General features: G+C 41.4%; 1 protein-coding gene across 4 annotated transcripts in view; it reads right to left on the bottom strand.

The window, feature by feature from the left end:
• The window catches only part of cux2b (cut-like homeobox 2b), a 117,408-nt gene that overhangs the window by 68,055 nt on the left and 23,757 nt on the right, over positions 1–25,596 (bottom strand). For 3 of the 4 annotated variants that reach the window (XM_061766687.1, XM_061766690.1, XM_061766688.1), the window contains exons 2-3: positions 3,789–3,899; positions 2,847–2,894 (exon numbers count right to left, since the gene is read on the bottom strand). In XM_061766687.1, the coding sequence (XP_061622671.1) occupies positions 2,847–2,894; positions 3,789–3,899 (159 nt within the window). Of the gene's footprint in view, positions 1–2,846; positions 2,895–3,788; positions 3,900–20,719; positions 20,795–25,596 lie in introns of all 4 variants that reach the window. The other variant, XM_061766686.1, reaches the window with a different exon arrangement.

Below are 25,596 nucleotides of genomic sequence, written 5' to 3'. Positions count from 1 at the left end.
TTTTTGCACACCATAGTCTGACAAAGTCTAATAGCACAAAGTCTATAAAATAAAATTTGGCTATCCTCTGTTCCCTTTTCCTAACGATAAACATAAGTTAGAGGAAGAAGCCATTTAGGGAAGTTGTTAAGTGACTCTCGTTAAAAACAAGCAACAACAAAATATGTAAAAACATTGTCCTTCCCCCATCAGTCCCCAACCCCAGGGGAAGAAATGGCACAGTTAGACTGATCAACAGGTGTCCACTGGCCCCCGTCCCCGGTCACAGAGCTTTAATTGCGCTTTGATGTTTTTGATGTGTACTCAGCTCCAATGTACCTTGCCAGTAGATAATGAGGGCCTATAATGATTCCTGAGCTTGAGGGGTTAATGGTATGTAACCAATAGAGCTGCTAATTATATGTTACAAACTATTTATCAGACTCTCCATCTGCACAACTCTCATTGTGAGCTCTAAATTACTCCACATGGATTATCATTGTAAAGCAAGTTTCCTTAAGTAGGGGTCCATATACAGCTGTTTTTTTAGAGTGCCAAACGACATCAACAGGACAGTAGAAAAATGAAACACTTGTTAATGAGGGGCTGATATTCACATTGTTGGTGAAAAAAAAGAAGCAAACGTATGAGAAATGTGTCATTGTTCTGTTTCTACACCTAACAAAGGTCTTTCCTGAGGGGAGTTTACACTCTCAAGTGAGGGAGGTGTAAATTGCATTGAGAAGCCCACACGTTCTTGTTGAGTTTTGGGTGGAGACAGCTCTTTGTGCACTCCTACAGCAGCGGCTCGCGTGAATGTTGTGTGATCATCGATGAGTCCACCGGGCTCGTCACGCCAGCCATCAATTATTTGAGAAATATCTGTCATATCCCACAGCCCCCACGGCTAAGACTAGAGACACGAGCACCATGTACTCTTCTTCTCCGTAATTTTTTATTAAACTTACCTTAATTATAAAACAGTGTTCGTTATAAATCCAAAAACGCCGGTCTCTGAGGGCCCTGTGGATTAATAAGAACAGCGGTGTATTTTAAGCCGTAAACTCAGCTCCTCACTGTCCTTAATCTCCTTCCTACTTCACAAGGCCAAATTAACACCTCTCCTCAGCTCTGACGGGACCTCATTAGCAAACTTCTAGGGAAAGAAAGAATAGCAGAATGAAAAGAGGAGAAAAAGGAGGGAAGCGACCAATGACAGCCACCAGCTCTGGGATTAACCCTTTCTCCTCCTCCACAGAACTCCACAGAAAAACTAGGTCGGGTTTCTAATCAGTCGCCTAGTTAGCGATAATTAGACGGCAAGATTGGACGAGAGCAGAGAGAGAAAGTGGGTGGGGAACACTGAAATGAATAAGAAAAGAGAGAGAAACCTGTCATGTCCCAAACACTTCAAAGGAGTTGACTTTTCCTTTAGAAGTGGCATGATGAGGGTCCAAATACCACAAGGCGTTCCTCTGGGCCTCCCAAGTGGGATGTGTTGAAGGGTGGAGGGTGTAGAAGCCAGGACCCAGTTCTAGATGCATTTTCACAAACACTCCAGGACTTTTATGTCCTGTACCACCTGTACGGTGCAGCTGCAGAGAGCATCAGTCTATCCCAAACCACAGAGACAAACAAGCCCATCCAGCTCCACCCTGTCGCCACACTCTGCCCCTGCAGCAGCAGGTCCAGGTCCCAGAGCTTACACTGAGGTCGCAGACTACCGCTGGGTAAAGTTCATAAGCCTCTGCAAGCTGTTTGACATTACCAATAAGGTCAAAGGGTATCAGACAACACTAGAGGATTCTATTATTATGGTAGCAGAGAAGCTCAGGACTCCTCATAGTCAAAATAATAGCTGAAGCTGCCTCTGTCAACAAGCAGAGTGTAAGCCAGTGGAAGTCAGACAAGAGAGGCAGAAAGCTACCAAAAGAGGCCTGCAGTGAACAAGGGGAGGGAAAAAAATAAAATAAAAAAATAAAAAAGTGGGGGGCGGGGGGGGGGAATCATTGCTCATTATCAGCCATCTATTTTATCTACTATGGAACATCTCTAGGCTCCCAGTTGTCAGACATCAATGCTGCTTAAATTAATCCTGTGGGTTCCTGTTTGCACAATAAAGATATGGAAGGCTGCTTCGATATTTGTGCAACTTTACAGCTGGAGTAATTGAATTAGCACACAAATCAGCCAACATTGCAAATTGCAGAGTATAGTATTTAATGTGATAGCTGTTGCCAGGGAACATGGGTGCTTGGACATAGTTCATTATAAAGAATTAAAAAGAAGCTGCCAATAATCCCTTCCAAGAGAGGCGAACAATCCACGCAGAATGTTCTCATGCTTAGCAGTGATGGGGCCTTCAGGTTAGCAACCAGCTGGAGTTTCAAAGGGTAGAAAAAGACTGGAAACATATTTGTGGTATCATTTCCATAAGTGTCTGCTTTGCAAACCATAACGCAGCGGACAAATGTGATTTATGACCTTGGTTTAATGGCTGGAGCAGAGACATGGTAGGTATCAGATGACTTTTTCAATATGGCACCGTCAGACAGGGGGCACAGTGAATGCACCATCACAACAGGAAATGAGGGCTTGTCTCGGCAAGAAAATATGAGACGCAAGATATCTGAGCATCTAATGGCAGATAGATGCTACTTCACTTTCACAGAAAAGGCATCAGTCAATAAGCACCCAATGAGCAGTAAGATGAAAAGTACGCCGCGGATCCCTCCATCCTATCTATTAACCCATTCCTTCTTGATAGAAGCACAGTGGTCTCTGTGAGGATGGCATTCAGTGGAGATTTAATAATCAATGTGTTTCTCCAGGAACAAAAAAAAAAAATGGAAAGGTCTAGGACTCACCTGGGCTTGGAAACTCTTGAGAACTGGTGCCACCATCTCCCGGACTTCCTATGTACAGAGAAAAATTAAACGTGCATTATAGTATATGTGTTGTTCTCTATATTTCGCCTCACTACATTCGCAAGCGTAGTGTGTGTATTTGTGGCTAAACCGACAGGGTTTCAGCAGGCATGTTTCAAGAGTGGGGCTTTCCAGTAGCTTGCATTAAAGCTCAGGATCCAGACTGTGTGAGCTCCCACAGCCCCAGGTAAGGGGATTGGGCTGCCAGTGATGACAGCCTGATCCCGTCTTAAATGCCTGTATTTTACTGACAAGATTACAGCGCTCGCTACACTGCGTATTTGGGCTGGAAACGGGGCATGCAGTGGATTGAAGCCACAGCATAGGGCTGCAAGGTTAATAGAAGAAATAAGAATACATAAAAATATTCCCTCTGATTTCAGACGAGATTAGAAAAGATTATTAAAATCTTGACTGTCCAATCTAGGTACTGTCGATACTTTGTAGTTTCGTTAAAAAAGGTTATCGTTACAAAAGTCAAACTTATCTTACTTCCATAATACACTACAAAAGTGAGGTGAATGTTTGATGTCCCCTTACACATTTTCACTGCGATGTAGAAATTTATGCATCAAAATAACTGCAGATCTTTCTTTAGATTTAGATTCTTCAATGTTTAAAAAAAAAAAACTGTTAGGGGTTATAGATTGGCATGATTTCTTTTTTTGCATGTAAATGTCTGTTCTGCCTGGTAGAAGCATAAAGTAACATGATTGTACCCATGGACTAGGAGGACTATATGGAGGTTGGCTTGACCCTCACTGCTCACAAGCATCGCTAAGTGCCAGTATGTGCTGTACTAATGCAGCTTTTACAAAAGAAATAACTCCCTGTATGAAAGTGGGTGAGTGTCACTGACATCTACTTTTGTGTGTGCCTCACCTCAGGTACATTTCTCCTGAACTCCCTGCTCAGTTCTAGCAGATGCTTATGAGAGTGTTCACTCTCCTCTTGTCGACCCGCCAGTTCAGATGCTACAGAGTTTAGCTCCCTCTGCAAAAGACAAGCGCAATGGTGAGTGGAACAAAGTGGAAAGCGAGGGCAATTTAGCCTGCCAACCCTTATCCAGTAAAGAGCGTGCATAAACCTACAATGCAATATGGAAAGAGAGTGAATATTACTATTGTAATAATGAGCACAAATACTTACAGGTAGCCATGGCCCATAAATAATTAACCAAAATAAATCCAATGCCTACAGTAGCACATGGCCTTTTAGATAATCAGTATTTGAAATAATCAATATACAGCTATAGAGCAAGCGCCAGTGAGGGGCTTGGCAGAAGGAAGGGGGGTGGGGGGGGGGGGGGGGGGGGGGGGGTTGCATGGGGTGGGTGTTTGAGTCACGTGTAGAAACCCAATAACCTGAAAAATACCTTTACCAATAAATAAAGCATAAAGCTTTATCCTCAATTGAAGGACTGTTTCAAAGCTCAACCAAGACCTACTTTAATTCAAACAATATACCAATACACAATGCTCAATTATAAGTCAGCTCTATGTTCATCTCTTACCCACCAATCTATATTGACTGTGAACAGATTTTCAATACTTGGTAGCCACTCCCATAGCTTTACCAACTTACACTTTAGCTACCAATGCCCTTGCAATAGATATTTCATTATTGTATTTGCACATTGGTTGTTTACATGTCAGTGTTATAGGAAATGAGAGCTCCACCTCGGCAGCATGTCTGATCCACTATTCAGAGCTGTCTGTGCAGCAAGCCCTTCATCAGAACCTTGCATTCATGCTGGACTCGGCTGCCCCCGACGCCATCCGCAAATCCAATATTATCGATCACTCGTCCAATTCCCGGCTCTTTCAGCAAAGTATAAATAAATAAATAAATAAGCCGATTCTTAAGTCTACTCTCCTATACTAAGTATTGACTGAACAGACAGCTGTATGTTCACCTTTTCTTCATTTTTTACTGAGATTCATTATAACTGATGAGGGGCTTTTCTTGTTACTGGTGGGGTACAACAGAAAAGTGGAGTACGGGATTCCATTAACACTGAATTTATATATGAAGCCGGGAAAATAAATTGACTATTTTAATTAATACATCTGCAGTCTTACTTAAAGGCAATTTAATAAATCATCACACAAGGAAAAAGGGAAGAAAAGGACGGGAATAGACTTCAACCTCAGCGGCCTCATGGGATGGTGGCAAACTGTCGGTCAGAGCTGTTAATTGAAGGGCTACTGGTTCAAGTCCCTGGACTGACAAGTCACTGAGCAACTTGGAGGACTAAACTCTGCACTAATACTGTATATCACACTACTGTATTTTACTCGTCATCACTTTTACAACTTGTGAAATTAGTTGGGGTTTTTTTTAGGCCTCTCGCAACTGCTGTGTACAAAGCCAATTTGTGGATGTTACTGCTTACAATGGTAAATAGCTTCTGATGGTGACTTTGCAGTTATTGTGCATAATGCAATGAGCATAGTGTTGTTTGGCAACATGCTGAAATTCCAAAATGAGACTATTATTTCAGCTTTTTAAAAATGACAAAATATGGGATGTTATGAGGTTAACACAGCAGCGCATAGAAAATATGGACTGTAAAAGCAAAGAAAAACTAAATAGAAATTCTGAACACTTTTTGAAAAATATACACATGGAAGTTCAACAGCAGTGTTCTCTCATTAACAAGAACTAAACTATCCATTAGTGGTTTGCATTATTATAGCCACATCATGATCATGAGGGCACAGAATTAAATGATGAGTTTATTGCTGGATCATCGCCCTGAAATTCTACAGTTCGGGACTCTACTTTTATCTACTAATTCTTCTAATATGCCTCTCCAGATGCACAAAACATAGCATGTGACCTAAATTCACCAAGCATCACAGGATTAACTCTTAGTATGTTTTTTTTTTTTGTTTTTTTTTTATGATGGCAGTATGGGGAAATTGTTAGTAACAAACCAAGGGTCAACGAGCGCCTTAGAGTGGACTGCATTTGACATCAGAGGCTCCAAAGGACACACAAGATGGCTGAAGGGCCGGCAGTCACTAGAGTTTGTTGTGTTCATGGTAATACAGGACAATGTGGACAGAGTTAAGGCTTAGAATCTATATTCCATCCTTTGGAATCTAAGCGTCTGACCCTCAGATACTTAAATTACAGAGGACAGAATATAGCTTGTCAAATCTATTAATTTGCTCACAGCATTAGTGTGTCTGCATGTGTGATTTTGTATTACAGTAAACCCTCATTTATCGCTGGGGTTATGTTACAGAAAACCCCTGAGTAAATGAAATCTGCGAACAATTATTTATTACATTACTATATAAATTTCCCAGTTTCATATATACAACTCAAAGCCAATGTGTGAAACGGCACTTTAGAGAGGTGCAGGTATTTCATTTGTCCACTTGAGGTCACCATCGACGCACACAACACAAGCACACGCCTATTGGGCATGCCCTGGTTGAGTGACGTCAACAACAGCCCATGCGGACATGATGTGAACAGGCCATTTCCTGGCTTAACCATTTGCACCATTCCTCACCTGACAGTCCTGGCAATGTAGTCAGTAAAAAGCATAATATAGTATGTACAGTGGGTACGGAAAGTATTTAGACCCTTAAATTTTTCACTCTGTGATATTGCAGCCATTTGCTAAAATCATTTAAGTTATTTTTTTCCCCCCTCAATTTACACACAGCACCCCACAGACAGAAAAAAAAACTGAATTGTTGAAACTTTTGCAGATTTATTAAAAAAGAAAAACTGAAATATCACACAGCCATAAGTATTCAGAACCTGTGCTGTGACACGCATGTATTTAACACGGGTGCTGTGCATTTCTTCTGATCATCCTTGAGATGGTTCTACAGCTTCATTGGAGTCCAGCTGTGTTTGATTATACTGATTGGACTTGATTAGAAAAGCCACACACCTGTCTATATAAGACCTTACAGCTCACAGTGCATGTCAGAGCAAATGAGAATCATGAGGTCTAAGGAACTGCCTGAAGAGCTCAGAGACATAATTGTGGCAAGCCACAGATATGGCCAAGGTTACAAAAAAATTCTGCTGCACTTAAGGTTCCTAAGAGAACAGTGGCCTCCATAATCCTTAAATGGATGATGTTTGGGATGACCACAACCCTTCCTAGAGCTGGCCATCCGGCCAAACTGAGCAATCGGGGGAGAAGAGCCTTGGTGAGAGGGGTAAAGAAGAACCCAAATATCACTGTGGCTGAGCTCCAGAGATGCAGTCGGGAGATGGGAGAAAGTTCTAGAAAGTCAACCATCACTGCAGCCCTCCACCAATCGGGGCTTTATGGCAGAGTGGGCCGACGGAAGCCTCTCCTCAGTGCAAGACATGAAAGTCCGCATAGAGTTTGCTAAAAGAAAAAACACCTGAAGCACTCCAAGATGGTGAGAAATAAGATTCTCTGGTCTGATGCAAACTTTTTGGCCTTAATTCTAACCGGTATGTGTGGAGAAAACCAGGCACTGCTCATCACCTGTCCAATACAGTCCCAACAGTGAAGCATGGTGGTGGCAGCATCATGCTGTGGGTGTGAGGGACAGGACGACTGGTTGCAATCGAAGGAAAGATGAATGCGGCCAAGTACAGGGATATCCTGGACAAAAACCTTCTCCAGAGTGCTCAGGACCTCAGACTGGGCCAAAGGTTCACCTTCCAACAAGACAATGACCCAAAGCACACAGCTAAAATAACGAAGGAGTGGCTTCAGAACAACTCAGTGACTGTTCTCGAATGGCCCAGCCAGAGCCCTGACTTAAATCCAATTGAGCATCTCTGGAGAGACCTGAAAATGGCTGTCCACCAACGTTCATTATCCAACCTGACAGAACTGGAGAGAATCTGCAAGGATGAATTCACAAAAAGACTCATGGCTGTATGAGCTCAAAAGGGTGCTTCTACTAAATACTGAGCAAAGGGTCTGAATACTTATGGCTGTGTGATATTTGAGTTTTTCTTTTTTAAGAAATCTGCAAAAATTTCAACAATTCCGTTTTTTTCTGTCAATATGGGGTGATGTGTGTACATTAATGAGGAGGGAAAAAAGAACTTAAATGATTTTAGCAAATGGCTGCAATATAACAAAGAGTGAAAAATTTAAGAGGGTCCGAATACTTTCCGTACCCACTGTATATGTTCTTGTAAGTGTGTGCATGAGCTATCTGTCGGGCTAAGGTTGATATTTGTGAATTTATTTATTAAACTATGACCGTGGCTTGTGTTTTAAACAGTTACCCGTCATGTCCTTTGCACCCTCAAGCAATTAGGTGACTTGCTGCCTATATACTCAATAAGGTTTCTTTCTCTGCCAAGAGCAACAGCCCAATCCGATATATGTACGACCTACTTCTGCATTTGGCAAAACAGGTAAAAGCACTTCCTCCTCCCTCAGGTGAATGGCAAAGCGGACAATGTGTTTTTTTAACACAAGATGTCACCACAGAGCAACCAAAGATGATCACAGCCAATGTTTTGGCTTGGTTTGTGTTTACATATATTGGTATAACTGATATTTATGTATTTAACTTTTGTCCAAAGACATCAGCCGTAAAGAAAACAATATTTTCAGCTTCAAACAATTATGTCATCAATCCTAGTTACTGTATGCTCCTTAGAGTAGCATACACACAGGAAGTTAGCTATTGCGTTTTTCGTGTTAGTCACGTGACGTTCCGCATATAGCGGGTTGACATTCTGTGTGTCATTGCTGCCACATTTAAATTAATTAGCCTATAAAGAGGACAGTATCAGAGGTGTGCAGGTGAGTAACTGCAATACACAGATCTCTAAAATAATCAATAAATGAACCGCAATATAGCGAGGGATTACTGTAGTCCTAATTAGGATGAAGACATGCAATACAAGTTCATACACTATTGTTACTCTCATTCTACAGTGAGTACGCTTTAAATCACATGATTTTGGCCTTTTCTGGAAAACTGTACCTTAACTACCAGAGGGAAAATAAGGCCACAAAAAAAAAGATAACAAGACTTTCATAACTTTCTGTTGGTCATTACAGTCCATCTGGGATGAGCTTGCCTGAAGATTAGAGAGTCTTTCAGAAGCTAGCCAACCTCCACTAGATTCTAGTGGCCCCAGACCAACTAATCTTGCCAAAGGTCCTCGAGAACTGACTGAGTGGATTTTATAAGTACTTTACATACAATGGTGTGGGGATTTTCGTCCACCAGTGCTTCGGTGGCCTTAGTAATGAATATTAGTTACTATGCTGTATTGAAGATAATGGTGAATAGTCACACTGTATGGTCAGAGAATAGTGCAATGAAAATAGTATGGCTGTTTGGGAAGCTGCCTATAGTTTTGTTATAGTTCTCGACAAAGGAGAAATGCTCACTAATACAGATTTAGACAGATTTGTGAACAATATTATGATATAAAGGGAAATAGCCTTTTGTGTACGTAGAAAACGTTTTAGATCTTTGAGTCCAGCTCACGAAAAATGCGAGCAAAAACAAAAGTGTTGCATTTATATTTTTGTTCAGTGTACTCTGGGGCAAAGTTATCAATATCTGTTATTGATAGGGGTGTAACGATTCTTCCACTACGTCGGTGTATCGATTTATATTCCTCCGAACCAACTACATTGATCTGTGCTCGGCAAGTTGGGCTTCCGAATGACATTTATCAATCTAAAATCGTTTTAAAAGTTGATTGATTCTAGGAACTAACACATTTTATATAAACATCCATTCATCCATCCATTTTCTGAGCCGCTTCTCCTCACTAGGGTCGCGGGCGTGCTGGAGCCTATCCCAGCTATCATCGGGCAGGAGGCGGGGTACACCCTGAACTGGTTGCCAGCCAATCGCAGGGCACATACAAACAAACAACCATTGGCACACACATTCACACCTACGGGCAATTTAGAGTCTCCAATTCATGCATGTTTTTGGGATGTGGGAGGAAACCGGAGTGCCCGGAGAAAACCCACGCAGGCACGGGGAGAACATGCAAACTCCACACAGGCGCGGCCGGGGATTGAACCCCAGTCCTCTGAACTGTGAGGCTGACGCTCTACCCAGTCGGCCACCGTGCCGCCTGATAAAAACATGGCAGACTTTATACAGATGCATGTGATTTTTAGCACTTTTAATGATCACGACGTTAAGCGTTACTCGATTAAGATGGCCTGCCTGTGACATCATCTTCACGTCTGCATCAGTGTGTGGAAACTAGGGACATCTGGATCTGGATTTTTTGCGCCAGAGTCCAAGTCTTTGATTTTAAGGATCTGCTGATACAGAGTCCCGATCCAATACTTTGACAATAGGGTTGGGCATCGAGAATCGAGAACCGATTGGAACCACGACTAACGTTCCGGTTCTCCCGGAATCGTTCAAATTTAAAAATTTCGGTTCCCAGTTTCGATGCCTAGTCCGCCGACCCAGAAAAAGAAGTGGTGAAAACCAACGAAGAAGCGGCGAAAACCAACGAAGAAGAACATGCACGAAGATGTGTTTGTACCCAACGACGGCGGCGGCGAACAAAAGTGTGTGTTAACTTTCTTAAAATTAATCACCAGTCGCCTCAATGCAACACTTGGAATAAGATTATATTGTGCAAAGGAGGCTTTCACGATGTGTAGAGTCTGACGCGCGCCGAGCCTCAGCCTACACCGCGCAGAGCTTCAGTGAAGTCAACTCTCAGTCAATTGGGTGAGGGAAACAATAAAATACGTCTATGCAAACATTGAGACAGCTAACAAAATAAACGGTTGGTTGCACTTTTGCACTGATGGCTTTTAGCGTTTATTTTCGTCTTCAAACCAACGTAAGAGCCGATGACAGAAAAAAAAAGCTTAACAATGAGCTAAAACTTCATTGTAGCATCTTTACAATGAATTGGGACAAAATTCACATAAACGTCTCTAAGTATCACAAACACTAACCTTATGCCTCAATGGTGGGTAAGGAAATGAATCAACGTTTTATAGCATTTGGTTCCAACCAATAAAACAAATTTAACTAAAAAAATGTTTAAAAATCACCGGTGAAGTGACTTTTCGTGCTAAAATGCTGAGTTCCGGTGTGTACTCTTCAAAATAAAAGTCTACAAGCTAAAAATGGGAAGTCAAGTTAAAACTTGCACATGTAAACCATTTGATGTGACAACACAATCCCAAATAACGATTTTAACAAAAACTGAAACATGAATTAATAAATATTAAGTCAATTGGGTTAGTTCCACACACACCGCTTTTTAGTTCATAGGTTTGATATTGATACTGGTTATAAAGAACCCCGAGTCAAATGCTCATTTTAGTCTATGCTGCGGGGTGATGAGAAAATGGATGTTCATAATTTCGACACCCTTTATTTAAACCATGCAAACGTTTTTGACCCAGTCCCCAAAAAGAACCGGAATCGCTCAAATTCAAACGATGCCCAACCCTACTTGACAATGCCTTAAAAAGAGAGCACATCCAAATGTTGTCAAATTTATATACATACATGTATGTAAATAGTTATATATGCATACATACGAAGAATATTTAACATATACATGTATATAAATTATATAGGCCATTCACTCACACACACACACACACACACACACACACACACAGCTCTAAATTCTAAGATACAGTACCCATATTTAACTCCTCAAGATGTGTGTTGGTCCAACTGAGGCAACTTAATTATAATAAATAATAATTAAAAAAAAAAAAAATGGGTTTTTAAAATAACATTAGAAAATACATGAAATATAGCCACATGAAATGTATGCTAATAAAATATTAACACGAGGCAAACTACAAATGAATGTGCAGGACGCTTAATAATATTTTCATATAATTGTATGGTAAATTTATAGATTTTATTTCTCTTATTTATAATGACTGTCTACACAGCTACTTAGTTGGTAACGTCACATGCGTAACGCCGCAAATCTACAAATGACACTACTGATTTATGACCTTGTTAAATGCAACCTGCTTGCTTGTCACAAAATAATTCACACTTGTTAAACTTCTATTTGAAGTCATTTGAATGTCTCAAAATTGCCAACTTGTCTGTCACTGATCAACTCTTTGACGAAGTCGTTCAGCGAGGCAGACTTCTTTTACTTCGTAACCTTGAAAATGTCAGAAAATGAATAAAAACGATCTTTTTCACCCAATTTCGATCAGCTGAAAATCACGTGATCGACCCCGATTTACGGTCATGTGATCAGATCGAGGCATCCCTCGTGGAAACACTTTGCCTTTTGCAAAGGTGAGTTGTTCTAATAAGTCACTCACTGTTTCACCGACCACCAACTAAGGTGTTTTTACACAACGCAGTTGTACAGGCACGTGATGCAGTGTTCCCACTGCAACTGCAGCGGAAGGTAAAGAAAAGGTTTTCGCTGCAGATTAATGCCTAAATGATTACAACGGTATAGTGTTTGTGTGGGGAACATCCATTTCAGAACAACCGCAGCAGACCATAAGTACTGTCACTTTTCACTCAATAGCGTGCAGCAGCATGTCAACACAAACCTAAAACATCTTATCCTCCACTACTAGTTTAAAAACTCTACCCTTCCCCTTGCTAAACGGTGCCTGTGTAATCCTGGCAAGCAAGTTTTTAGTACTGTGTTCACCACTGCTCATTTAACCATCAGAGACGTTGGTTGCACTTTATTTTTATATTACTGCTGCTGTATTTGTGTTATTTCTATGTTGAAAAACAACATCAGGAGGTAGGTAAAACTTGTTAATTCAACCTGAAGAGATGTTGGTTGCACTTTATTCGATAAAAATGCATTTTCCAGTTATTTTTGTTTATTATATCCATAATACATTTTTACCCAATTCCCTTAAAATAACTTGAGAAATAACAATACATTTAATAATAAAAATAAAAATAATAGCTTATAGCGCCTTTCAAGAGAACAATGGACACTTAAATATGAAATTAATATTGATTGTAAATATTTTATCCCATCCCTGAAGGTGATCCCTTATGCCGGGGGTGTCAAACTCAAATTCACGGTGGGCCCAAATTGAAAATTGGGACAACGTTGCGGGCCAAACTCAATATTTAATGAAAAATCACTTCCCTTCTCTGCAGAAATGTAGCGTTAAAGTTTATCATATGACAACAAACTTACATTTTGCTTAAACACCGAATCTGGAATAAACAAACTTTAGTATTATAAACACGAGAAATCAAATTTGCGATAAAAGGAATCAGTGGTATTTGTTTGTTGTTTTGTATTTAAATAGATAACATGAATTCTTCTGTCTCTCCATCTTCTATTTATCTATCTCCAACTACTAAATCTTTTTTCAAAAGGCCAACAACAAAACAACCCCCCCAAAAAATAAGAATGTCCTTCAATAAAAATCCAAACTTCAAACTATTAACAGTCCCTGCCTAGGAGTTGATAAAGAGCATTAAAAAAAAATAAAAATTCAATTATGTTATATTCTTTTTTACAACCACGTTGCGTCGGACTAGACAAACAGGTCTGTCTTTTACTTTAGTGAACAGACAATCTGCCTCCCACCTGTCTTGGAAGTTAACCGTTTTCCATCTTTCGTTTGACCATTTTTGGGAAGGGGAAGTGTAAATTTGCTCAAGGAGACTGGTAGCATAGTCGCTAACGACTGCAACAGAAAGGGAAGGGGCGCTCGCCGGTCTAGACTGATGGGCCAACACACTAGCAAAGCATTCTGGGATTTGTAATATTAGTGGCGCATGTGCTATGTACTGGTAGGCCAGCTCTAATACACATTTGGTATGGTCTTGCGGGCCAAATATAATTACATCGTGGGCCAAATTTGGCCCCAGGGCCTGAGTTTGACACATATGCCTTATGCTCTTTGGGTCATTGCAATTTAAACAATTAATTAAACAATTACGGGTTTCAATCTTATGGAATTGTTTGAACAGACACGTACATGTTTCCAGTGTCTTTTAGGATGAAAAATGAATTCAACTTGCCATAAAAATAGGAGTTCCTCTTTAATAGTTTGACAGGTTTTAAAAAGGGCATGTGGGACCATATTTTGTGTGTGGCAGTCGGGTCAATACAGAGATCCTGTCATTAAGCCTGTGCCAGTCAAACATCCAGCCATAATTGATGAATGTCCCCATGGGAGAGGAAAACTGTCATCGGGGCTGAAGGGACAGGAAAGAGGGAATTTGCACACAGATTCAGTGCTTGTGTCCTCAAGTCAATCTGGGAGGGGACAGCTCAGTGACTTCTGACTCTGAAACAAAGACCAAGAAGCCAGAAGCTTATTGGCTTTAGTAAGATAGACCTATTGCCCATTGGAAGTCCGGAAATGGGCTTGAAGCGCAATGTACCGCTATATGGCATAAAGGAAAGTAATAACTTTAACCACGAGCCATGTGTCCTATGCCTTAAAAAAAGGAAAGGTGTTTCTTGCAGATACTGTCCAAATATTGACCTAATCTGCACATCAGCAACCATAACATGACCTGACAGACCAGCATTAGGAGGGTGCTAGTTTAGATAAATGTGCCTCTGTATTTAGGGTGTGGTCCCAATATTGAGCTATGAGCTATAAGCTATGAAAAAAGCCCACCTTCCCCAAAAATATTGTTAAGGGCAACTCTTTGAGATCTTAAGAAATATAAAGCTCAATGGATTAATGATGTCAGAAGATGGCACCAAGTGTAATAGGTTTCACCTGTTATGATGGGATATAGGTTTTGTCTCAAGTAATAATCTAATTTTAAAATGGGCACCGAGAGGACAGTAACATTTTCTGCAAGTGGTAGAGTTTTAAGCAAAGTACGGGATTCACTAATGAATTGCATAGACAGGGTTTCACATTGATACATTAAAGTAGGTTCGCCTTGATTACATCTGTAGTAGTAAGCTTTTTGGGGGCTTCTCACAAAGACAAAGCATGGTGGAAAATGTTGACAAGCGAGAGAAAAAAAAATTATCTACCAAGGTACTGCACTGAGGTGGGCTGAGTTTAAAAAAATAAATAACTTACTATTGTAGGCACAGCTTGGACAGCACAAATTAAAGAGAGGAAAAGGGGAGGAGGAGAAGAGGAAAACGCAGATGGGGTATTATTTTTCTTTTTGTATCCCATCTAATTGCAATCATAGGCAGATGTTGGAAAGTGTGACAGCATCAGCAGAATTGCTGCTGAGAGCACAGAATCTTTGTCTAAAAATAATCAGACATTCTGTGTGCTGCTGTTTGTTATAATGGTAATCGATGCTGGAGGCTTTGAATTCCATCAATTTATAGATCCACTCTGTTCTGCCTGGTGACTGTACTGCTTCACAACCCCCACCGCACCGACATGGAACACAGAAATGCACGCGCACACACACACACACACACACACACACACACACACACACGTAAGGTCTCGCACAAAATAGTGGCTAGGCACTCAGTCACTGCTTGTGCAGAGATGTGTGTGCTGGCATCTGCACATGCAGCGAAGGACAGCAGGGACCAGTGTGTGATTTAGATAAGTGTGCTTTCCTTTCATATGAGCCTTATCGCTACCCATCCTCTGTCAGACACGAGATTGTCCATAGCTCCCCAAGATTAGCCGTGCATCTCAGACGCCAATTTTAGAAGGGGGACTGATCAATAAATCAAACTGCCACAATCAATGGGCCCAATCATTGCAGTCTAGTCTGGCCTCAACATTATTACAGGCAAACACACCACTTCTCCACAGCACTGGGTTGGGGGTTGGGGGGGGCATAATTTTTGGTTGTTGTCAAGGCTTTGAAAAGCCCATACTTTTGTGGCTGTATGACAGCCATAATTAACTCTTATCAGTCCACCATGGGATGCACATCCATTTTAGAAAAAAAACAGTGTGTGTGTGTGTGTGTGTGTGTGTGTGTGGATGGGGGGGATGCAGACAAGGAGGAGGCGCCTCTGACCTCCATGACCTGGTGCTTAGAACGCGAGCTGAGCATGTGGCTTTTCATAGGGAAGGACTGGGGCGCTGCTATCACCTGGCTTAGCCCAGACTTCTGTACCTTCAATTTCATTTTCTGTCAATTTGGCTCGTGCTGCTCGAAATTCACACTACCATCGCATGAGCAAACATTGCAAAACTTGCATTAACACTACTTTTCTGCTATTGATGGGAGCTAAGCAGAGAAAGCAACGTAAATCCATAGATCTCCAGACAAAATAGAAAGACCCAGAGGAGGGTCAGCACTAAAACCAAACCACTGTGATGACCACACCACCTACTGTAGGTCAAACACTATTGACTTACTGTATATTTCTAGCACCAATAAAATACAGCAATTAAACAGTCGTGACTTTGTGGTGTCTCACTGCTTAGACAAAGTAAAGTCAATCTCTTCATTTAAAGCAAGCATGGACAACTGGCATGCAACCGCCAATCCTCAATCACTGCCCACCGCAAGTTGATGAATGCTATGCAACTTAGGTCCAAGTTGTAGTGATTCAAATCACTAGCGGGAGATTTGAAAGGACTGCACAGTGTGGCGCAGTGGCCACTTTGGACGCATGTGTGGCAATACTAAGTAATTTTCTCAGTGTTAATATCATTTTTCACATTAAATTATCTTTTTTTTTTTTAAACCAAAAGTGTATTTGTTATTTTTTCAGCTAAAATTAAATACATTTTCACAAGATGCTGACCATATTGCAGCTTGGTAAGACTATTGACCACCCACACCGTTTCAGAAATTACCCACTGTGTGGCAGAAACACTGACTCAAACACAGATGGTGGGGACTTACCCAATGTTAAATTACATTTCATTTTGACACCTCTCTAAACTCAGGACTGCTATGTCTGATAAATCATCCAAAATAATTAATCCCCGGTATGTCAGGCTGTCTTCAAACAGCATGGTAAATCTTACAACAGGAAATAAATGTGTATGAGCGTTATGATCATCAGTAAAAGCTGTGACCAGCGATGTCAGCCGTTGTTCGTCATACACTGCTTCATTTAGAGGGTTTTTGGCACCCGACACACCAGAGGACAGCATACTTGTCAACACATCTCTAATTTTAACGCCAAAAAAAAAAAAAAAACGCCTGCTTGATTCACATCCACATGATCGTTTCTTACAACTCCACAATATGGTATACAGTAAATACCCCATTGATAATTGCGTAGTCTTATCGTTCCCTTTTTCTAAGATGTGGCGAATACACTACAGAATCCTATACCTGTCTGAATCAAATGAATATTTTACATCGAAATGTTCCCCAATTCGAATTTGTGTGCACCCAATACCATTTATGACGTGACTACTCAAAATGAAGACCTATAAGAACAACTTATCATCATTAGGGCTGACCATTGTTTTGCTCCTTTTACAACTGTGTGGTTACAATTAGGATGGCTATTTTCATCGTGTGGTACATTCTCTCTGACTAATTACACAGTCTTATGATACATTTGCAGACTTGTAAAGTGACACCTGAAGAAATGATTAACTCATTTGAAGAAATGAAGTTGTGAAAGACCAACAGAAAACACAAACTGAAGGATATACAATAGAGCTGGTAGCTTGAGGGGACAGTAGAAAAAGTGTGTGGATGCTGCACGACTTGCAGTTAAATAAAAGACAAGGTTTGTTTTCCTATTTCTTTTTAAAGTGGAGAACAGAAAATGGAGGTTAGTTTCTCTCTAAAGCTCCACCATTCAGGTCAGTTGGTAAGAGAGGCAGGAGGCTCTCTATATGCAGTTGTGACTGCGATGGCCCACTTTCACCAGAAACGGTGAGCTGGGGCAATGCAACGCAGCGAACCTGCGATTGTTTATTCTCTCTTAAGAAATGTCAATCTGTTCACTCTCAGGTGTGCTGCTCTTCCTCTTGTTTTTGTTGTTTTCTCCCCTGTACTCTCTCAGTTTTCCCCTGTTGATTGCAACAAGATCAAAGCTCCACTGCTGGAAGAATCTGAATATTTCAGGTATGGAGAGGCGACCACGTTTCGCACCACCTGTGTAGCGCCAAGAGAGGTCCCTCCTCTCACTCAGACTCAGTTATAGGGCCCTTGGGGCCCGGCGACATAAAACCGAGGCCACCTGTCTGAGAAAAAGGGAATGCTACTTTACCCTCCTCTTCTTCTCTCTGTGGTGCTTTCATTTTACAGCATTTGAACCAAAAATAAAATGAATCTAAATAGAGCGGTGAGAGTGGGAATAAAACTAGTGCTGACAACAAGCAGCTCGGCGCTTTGAGTCCTGTCACAAAGGCTCCAAGATCTGTACCACTGCAGTAGAATGGGAGTAGACACTTAAAAGGGCAGTTTATACATGAATCGTTTTACAATGAATGTGCCCTGTTCTGTGGCAGAGGGTAGCGTTGTATATTTAAAAAATGAGCTTGGGCAAGAGAATGTTATAATATTTCATACTCAAGATGGACCAATATTCATTTGCAGTAAAAGGGAAAATATTGGTGTCAAAATTTGGAATGATACAAACACCAACACCTAACTTGATTTAAATGGCTTTAGCATAGGTTATTTAAGGTTTTTCACCTTTCAGCATGGTTTTTTTTTTGGGGGGGGGGGCACAATAGACATCTTTGGTTTAAAATTTAGTGCGTGTGTGTGTGTGTGTGTGTGTGTGTGTTTGTATTTGAGAGACAAACAGAGAGGATGGATACACGTGTGTGTTGGGGGTGTTACTGGTGCATGTTCCACACTACCGGTCTGTAGCCTTGTCTCTCAAAAGGGCCGTTAAGTCTTTACAGCAAATTCCTTACATTCATCTGTGTCAGGGCACTCGGCACACATTAGGCGTTTACACGAGAGGAAACAAAATCTATTTGATGCTACACTGCCCACGTGTTCACCACCCTCCTCCCCATGCTGGAGATTCAGTGTTTAACTTTCATTTCATATTCTGAACAGGCAGGCGGACAGGCAAGCAAGTGTAGATACTGGACTCTATTTTACTGTAAATCAGCATTTAAACACTCCTAAATGCAATCTAGGAAGAGTCAACAAGCAGCCTTGCTTTACACTGCTCAAGATATTTGTTTTGATTCACTGTGGAATGTGCCATTGATTTTTGTTGTTCCCCCTAATGATCTATGCAAACGGCAGACCAGGAAAAGACACACTTCATCTTTTCGTCCCCGACTTCAGCTACAACCCATTTTTTACTATCAGTGGTGCTTATGAGAACAAGTGGAGGTTAATCTGGAGCAGGTTATTGCCAGTCTGCTCATTGGAAATGTCAGTGGGGACACGCAGGCATTTCTTAATACCACACTAACCAACAAGGCTGACGGCACCAAGATGGATGAGTGACTAGGAGGTGTCCTACCCCCACCTCTCGCCTAAATCACCCCACCTAGCCTGCGTCAGAAAACCATATCAATCAATCGATTTATCGCCATAAATCAGGCCAGGGTTTGATTGTATCAGCAAGTCGTGCGATCAATCAATTAGTCGAGACCTTGCGGCCCAATTTGCCTAAAGGAAGATGAATGCTGCCCCACATCATTCATTTGGTTGTCCGTTTACCCATCAAACAGGGTTGCTCTTGAGTCTCAGGCCCAACAAGCATCCTTTTATCAATTTCTGCAGATTAAACTAAAGGAATCAAAGGACACTTAACTGACTGGGAATTCTGCCTTCTTCATTTGTAGAGAAGTATGTCCTGTGCTGTCCTTTGATCGTGCTGGCTCATATCATCAAAACAAGTACAGTCCATAAACATTTGGATCCAAGATACTACTATGACTGAACAAGCACAATGAGGGAGAAGACAACACTTCTGAGGAACAGCACACAGTCACAGAAACATAGAGTCAAATCACAGATTATCATGAGCTACCCCCAGCTAGGTTTTCATGACGAGACAAGGGGGAGTAAACTAGGAAACAGCTGGGTGAACAAACTGTGCAAAGCATACGTATGATGGCATATTTGTTTCATATTTCATCCCAAGTGTGAATTCCAAATCACATTGTGACACAGGCTTACTCGGTCCAATGCCTCCCATCTGTAACTAGGTGTCAGGATGTCTCCCAGGACAAGCTTGGAAACTACAGGGACAACTATAACCGTCAGGAGCAAGTAGAGCACAACAGAGTGTGCTGCCAGAGCCCCTGCATGCTTTTACCCCAGCAGCAGGTTGGAGTGTGGCAGACTGCATTGCAGCCATGCATTGGAGTGAACATGCAGGGTTTCCTAGGGAGAACATCTCTGTTGGGATTGGAGACCTGCGTCAGGCTCTGCTGTGTTACAGCTGCCCGCACACATAGCCTCCTCACAACACCACTGAAAAGTGCTAAAAGCTAGCATAATTCTCTTCATGAAAGGATGCAGACTAACAATATTAAGTGTTTCCCCGCTATGCTGCGAATAGCAAAAACAGGCAAGTAATTGACACCTCCCCAAAAGGTTTATAATTGCCAATAGATGCCACAAGATGGCGGGAAAACATTATTATTTGCTATAAGACAGGACAATGGTCTGTATAAATGAAACTCCTCCCTTAATTTTAACATAGTCCCTTTTACCTATTATTTAGTTGTGTTAATGTCTGACGTGTATCTCATCGATTCAAGGATAGCATTTAATCACAAGTGCTTCATCCATTCTGAGGAAAGTCTGTTTTCCCAAATAAATGGCAATATGACCAATGTGTGACAAAAGTTCCAATTAACATGAGAATGATCTGATAAATTAATCAAATTTTTAAATCTTGATGTTCCCTTTGCACCTCTTTAGAAGTCAATTATTTGTACAAAAAAAAGGAACAAACTCAATGTCCCCAACGATACAATACTGGGCAGAACATTGGAATTGTGGTTAGCATGTCTGACTCACATCATCTGTGGGGAGTTTGCATGTTGTCCCCGTGTTGGCTTGGTTTTTCTCCAGGTTCTGCGGCTTCTTGTTTTCCTTCCGCAAAACATGGATTTTAGGTTACTTTAAGACCAAATTGTCCATAGATATGAATGGGAGTGTGAAGTGTTGTTTGTCTCTATGTGTCCTGCTTTTGACTGCCTAAAAGTGCAGCGTGTACCCCGCAATTACCCGAGGGCTCCAGTTACCAGAGTCTAATGAGAACAAGCAATACAGAAAATGGACAGATCAATGGTTCAATACTGTTCTACTTAAAGATACAAACTATGAGGGTATAGAATTTTCTTTGCAAAGGTACTGCACCAGTGACAAGTCTTTGTACCCCTAAAGGTACAACATACTGTACATTCTTTTCTGAGAGTGCACATGAATTTTGCCCAGCAAAGAATCAGTGGGATTCATCATCCATCTATTTTCTGTATAGGCGAAAGGCTAACTATACCCTGGAGTGGTCACCAGTTACTCATAAGGCGCACATGGAAACAGACAACCATTCACACTTACATTCACACCGGAACTGAACTTCAGTGAGATTGTGTTGATAGCTAGCTAAAATTGTATATTTCAGTTGTGAAGTTACAAACTTAATCCTAAATCACACAGACGACAAAAATAATTCGCAACATTGTCAATTTAGGATGGATTTAAATTGAAAAGCAGGCTGTTCGTAATGCACAGACACACTGCACGTAATGCAGTTTTCGTGGTATGCAAAGTAGACTACATAAAATTTAAAGGTGGAGTTTTCATTTTTTAAAAAATGTCACGTGTGTTAAAACTGTCTGTATGACCTGACAGTACAGACAATATTGTTAAAATGATCTTTTGAAAATCATACCTCCCTGGCCCCATGTTATGAGACAGAAGGCGTGACCAAACAGCGTGTCAATCATTTTCTGGCCTCACAGACAGTACACCCAGCAGCCTCGCACATTTTTTTAATTTGGCCGGATTATTTACCGCCAGTTAGCAAGAAAAGGGACAAAATAAGGGTACTTTCTTACAATGCATGTCTCGTGCACGTTCACTTTAGTGAGGGTCATGGCTCTAGTCAGAGACGCAAGTGGGGTGGGAAGAGTGACGTGAGGCTACATTCAAATCTTGCTAGGAGTTTGAAAACTTCAAACTCCACCATTTAAGTATAGTGTAGTGTTCTTCGGTAAACGAGGGAATTTTCTTCTCTCAAACATTATCCAAGCAAGCAGAGGAAATTTAGAGAAGAGCAGAGGAGGGACTCAACTATATTCAAAACACACACCATTATACTATGGAGGGGATCCATTATTCATCTCAGAAACATTTTTCATTTAGGAGTGGGCTGAATATGAGCAATGATGAATGCATCGCCCAGAATGCAATTTCTATGTAAAATAACAGAAGATTACAAACTATGTTTTAAGTGCAAATGGATTTTGTTGCCATATAAGAACAAAATACATACCTACAAAAGGGAATAAGATCAGAGCCTCTAAAATCACTTAGCACATAGCTATGTGGCAGGCTAGTTATGAAGGGTCACAATGAGCAATTCAAGTGATGAATGAGCTGACCACAACAGATTTTTATTCATACAATACACATTATCTTGGCCATTTGAAAAGTGTGATAAGTGGACAACCAAGACCAATTCTGTCCGAGCTCAGTGGAATATTTCCTTGAACTTTACCCATTTGCAGCCAGTGAGCAACAGCAGACATACAATCAGATACATGTCCGCACAACAGCCTACAAACATAGCATCAAGAAGTTCGTCTCGATGCTCGCTTCCTCTCATCAGCTTCACTCGGTGCACCTCGTTTCAGTTCAGTGCCTCTCAAGACACACAAAGTTTCCCTCTATTCATAGCACGAAGATTGAACACAGCCTCCAAACACAAGACATTCCCACCACAGAGCGTGTAATACAACTCATTACTGGCCTTGGAGGGTGCAGAGGGCTGTGATAGGAGTGACAAGCACAACAGACAGAGCATGAGGGGGGGGCTACACAAACATCTCAATCATTCCTTCCAACCAGCACAGCTTTAAAACCAGCCTTAAAACTGTAGCAAAGCGATTGATTTTTGAAGGTTCTCTTATAAATCCTCTTATGGTTGAACTGAAGAGAAAACAAAGCACACCATTAACACATTGATTTGAAAGTGCCTTTGAAAGGATAAAACTACTTATGATGGATAGCATTCAGAGATTAATTCATGTCTTCAGTGAAACTTCACCTGCCTTGCCAAAACTGTTGTTGGCACACTAAACAAACTGTGGCTAATCGCTGAGGCAAGGAGGACCAATGTATCTGGGTCAGTCACATTGATTTTGGTGTCTGACCTGTACTGCACCGCTGTGGGGTCAGATTTTTGTGTGCCGACATTGGCCGCTGGCTTCTGTTTGGTTCTGGAGAAAGCAGAGGGTGGGGTTCTGAGTTTATAGGGTAGAGCGAGGAAATAGGACAGAAAAATCAGCTAACCAGCCGCTACAAGTGGCCTTATGAACCTTCCTTAACTTGAGGGCAATCACATTACTCAAGGCAAAGCATTTCACACATTAAAAAGACATGCACCTCAGAATGCTGGAGTTTCAAGCACGCAATCATGAAGACCACAGGTGCTGAAATCTTTTGCGCAGCACAAAGAATTCCCATTTGCCTACCGGGGAATACATTGGGACCTGTTCTTGAACTGTGTTCATGTTAATGTCGACAAAAATAAAGATCGGCAGCACAAAAACAAAGAAGAAAAATGAACAGAAGACTTAAGACAGCTTTTGGAGATGGGCTAAAAACATCTTGGGAGTCTTGGGAGATGGGAAAGGATGTGAGGGGTTGTCAACATCTCCCTTCCTGGTCGTGTGTTTCAGGCTGAGGGGAGCAAATGGGCCTAATTCACACAGGCTGTGTTGCAAATGTCTCTGCTGTCTAGCAGTGTGAGCGGGAATTAGATCTATGGTTTGCAGCCTTCATCCCTTCCCAGACAGACTTGTTCCGGCTCAGAGGCGCTGCCTAATCCGCACCCCTCTCCCGCTTGCACTCCCGGAAAATGACTTCACACAGCTGCCTCAAATGCTGCGCAGCGATTCTCGACTGACTGACTCACCCCTCCAAAAAAACAAACAAAAAAAAAAAAAAACCTCGGCAGACCTCCCATAGCTCATTTAACATACCAATTCCTCCCAGAAGCTTACGCCTGGGAGATGAAAACTAGGAAAACAACTACAGCCCCACTTGATGATTTAAGGGCCATTTTCCACCTGAGAGGTGTCAAAATCAGTAGTACAGTGAGAGGAATTCAAACAACAAAGAGTTTGTTGTGGTAAGTGGTGGGTTTCAGTCCCAATATCACTATGCAGGTATGACATGCACTCAACCAACGTATGGCATTTGGGCCTCGACGCTTTTCTCCTAGCCTTTCAGCCGTCCCATTCAATCGAATGTCAATTCATAGCAAGGGTTGTGGCTATCTGGTCTTTATCAAGGACAAACGTATACAAGGAAGAACAAGCTGAACATGAGCTTTATCTGGGGTAATTATGCCTTTTGGGGTCAGGGAGGTTAATTCCTAATAATTGTGTGGTCCCCTGCCCTGGGATTGACTGGTGACCAGCCCAGGTCAGCTGGAACAAGCTACAGCTGTGAACAGGATAAGCGGGAGAAACGGGAGAAACGGGAGGGAGGGAGGGATGGATGGATGGATGGAAAGACAGACGGTGTGGTCAGTCAAACAAACCCTGAAGCCGACAGCAATAGCTCTTCATTGCTATACAGTACAAGAGTATAAAGTGTATTTCATCCACCAGACTGCACATCTTTGTCTACTTTTACCCTTTTACAGCTACTAAAAAGACAAATACCGGTAAGGTGAATTAAGTGAAGATCACATTTAGAGAATGACAGAAAGTGAAAGAGTGCCAGCCCTGAAACAACATGAAAAAGGTGAATAATGTCCTACATATGCTCTAATTGAAACATTCATAATCATTCAACTGATGCCCCAAGAAATGCACTGTACTTCTCAAGAACTCCTTGGGCAGTGGTGAGAAAAGTGATATTACAAGAAAAGCAAAATGATTAAAGCCTAATATGGCACAGTATAGCAAGAAGGGAGAGAGGTGATTTATCCCTTCATGGCCTTTTGACACTAAATTAAACTGTTGAGTCCATTCCCCCGTGCCAGCTAGTTATCTTTCCAGGCTAATTTAACACTATAATTTACATTCCATATAAAATACATCCTGATGTGGCGCTGTCAAGGCTGTACATCATTTGCAGAGCATGCTCCACTTTCAGAGAAAAGGACGGAATTAGATCATATTCATGATGCAATTAAACACTTCAGTGGGAATCGATGTAAAACCGATGAGCCCTGAAAACAATGCGTATGGCTGAGAACATTAGAACACATTACCTACACTTGGTTCCCTCACTCCGCAGATGCAATTTAAAATCGTCCACTCCACTCTCCATTGCTCCAGATTCATAACACATGGCGAGAATAAAATAATTTTTCAGAAAATTATTCAACTACTAAATTGCCCAAGGTAACTGAGTATCAGATGAATCTGATGTGAATTATTAGGTAGGGAAACTGTTTGTACTCACCACGGTTTTAATAATTGGCCAAATAAGGAGCAGGGCACAAGAGGGGCAGGTTATGGTAAAAACAGATCACACATTAACCATTGGTGTTGATGTAAAAATGTCAAAATGTCTGCTGCTTGAACCTCCAGCTGAGTTGATGGTATCGACCAATTTCCCAAGAGGAGCTGTGGGGGATTTCTTATGGATACAGAGATGAGAACATTATATTGCATTGCTGCATATTCACATGTAAACCTGGTATCAGGCATTTT

This window comes from Phyllopteryx taeniolatus, chromosome 3 (assembly GCF_024500385.1).
Source record: "Phyllopteryx taeniolatus isolate TA_2022b chromosome 3, UOR_Ptae_1.2, whole genome shotgun sequence".
NCBI lineage: Eukaryota > Metazoa > Chordata > Actinopteri > Syngnathiformes > Syngnathidae > Phyllopteryx > Phyllopteryx taeniolatus.
This window is presented reverse-complemented; position numbering and strand designations above follow the sequence as displayed.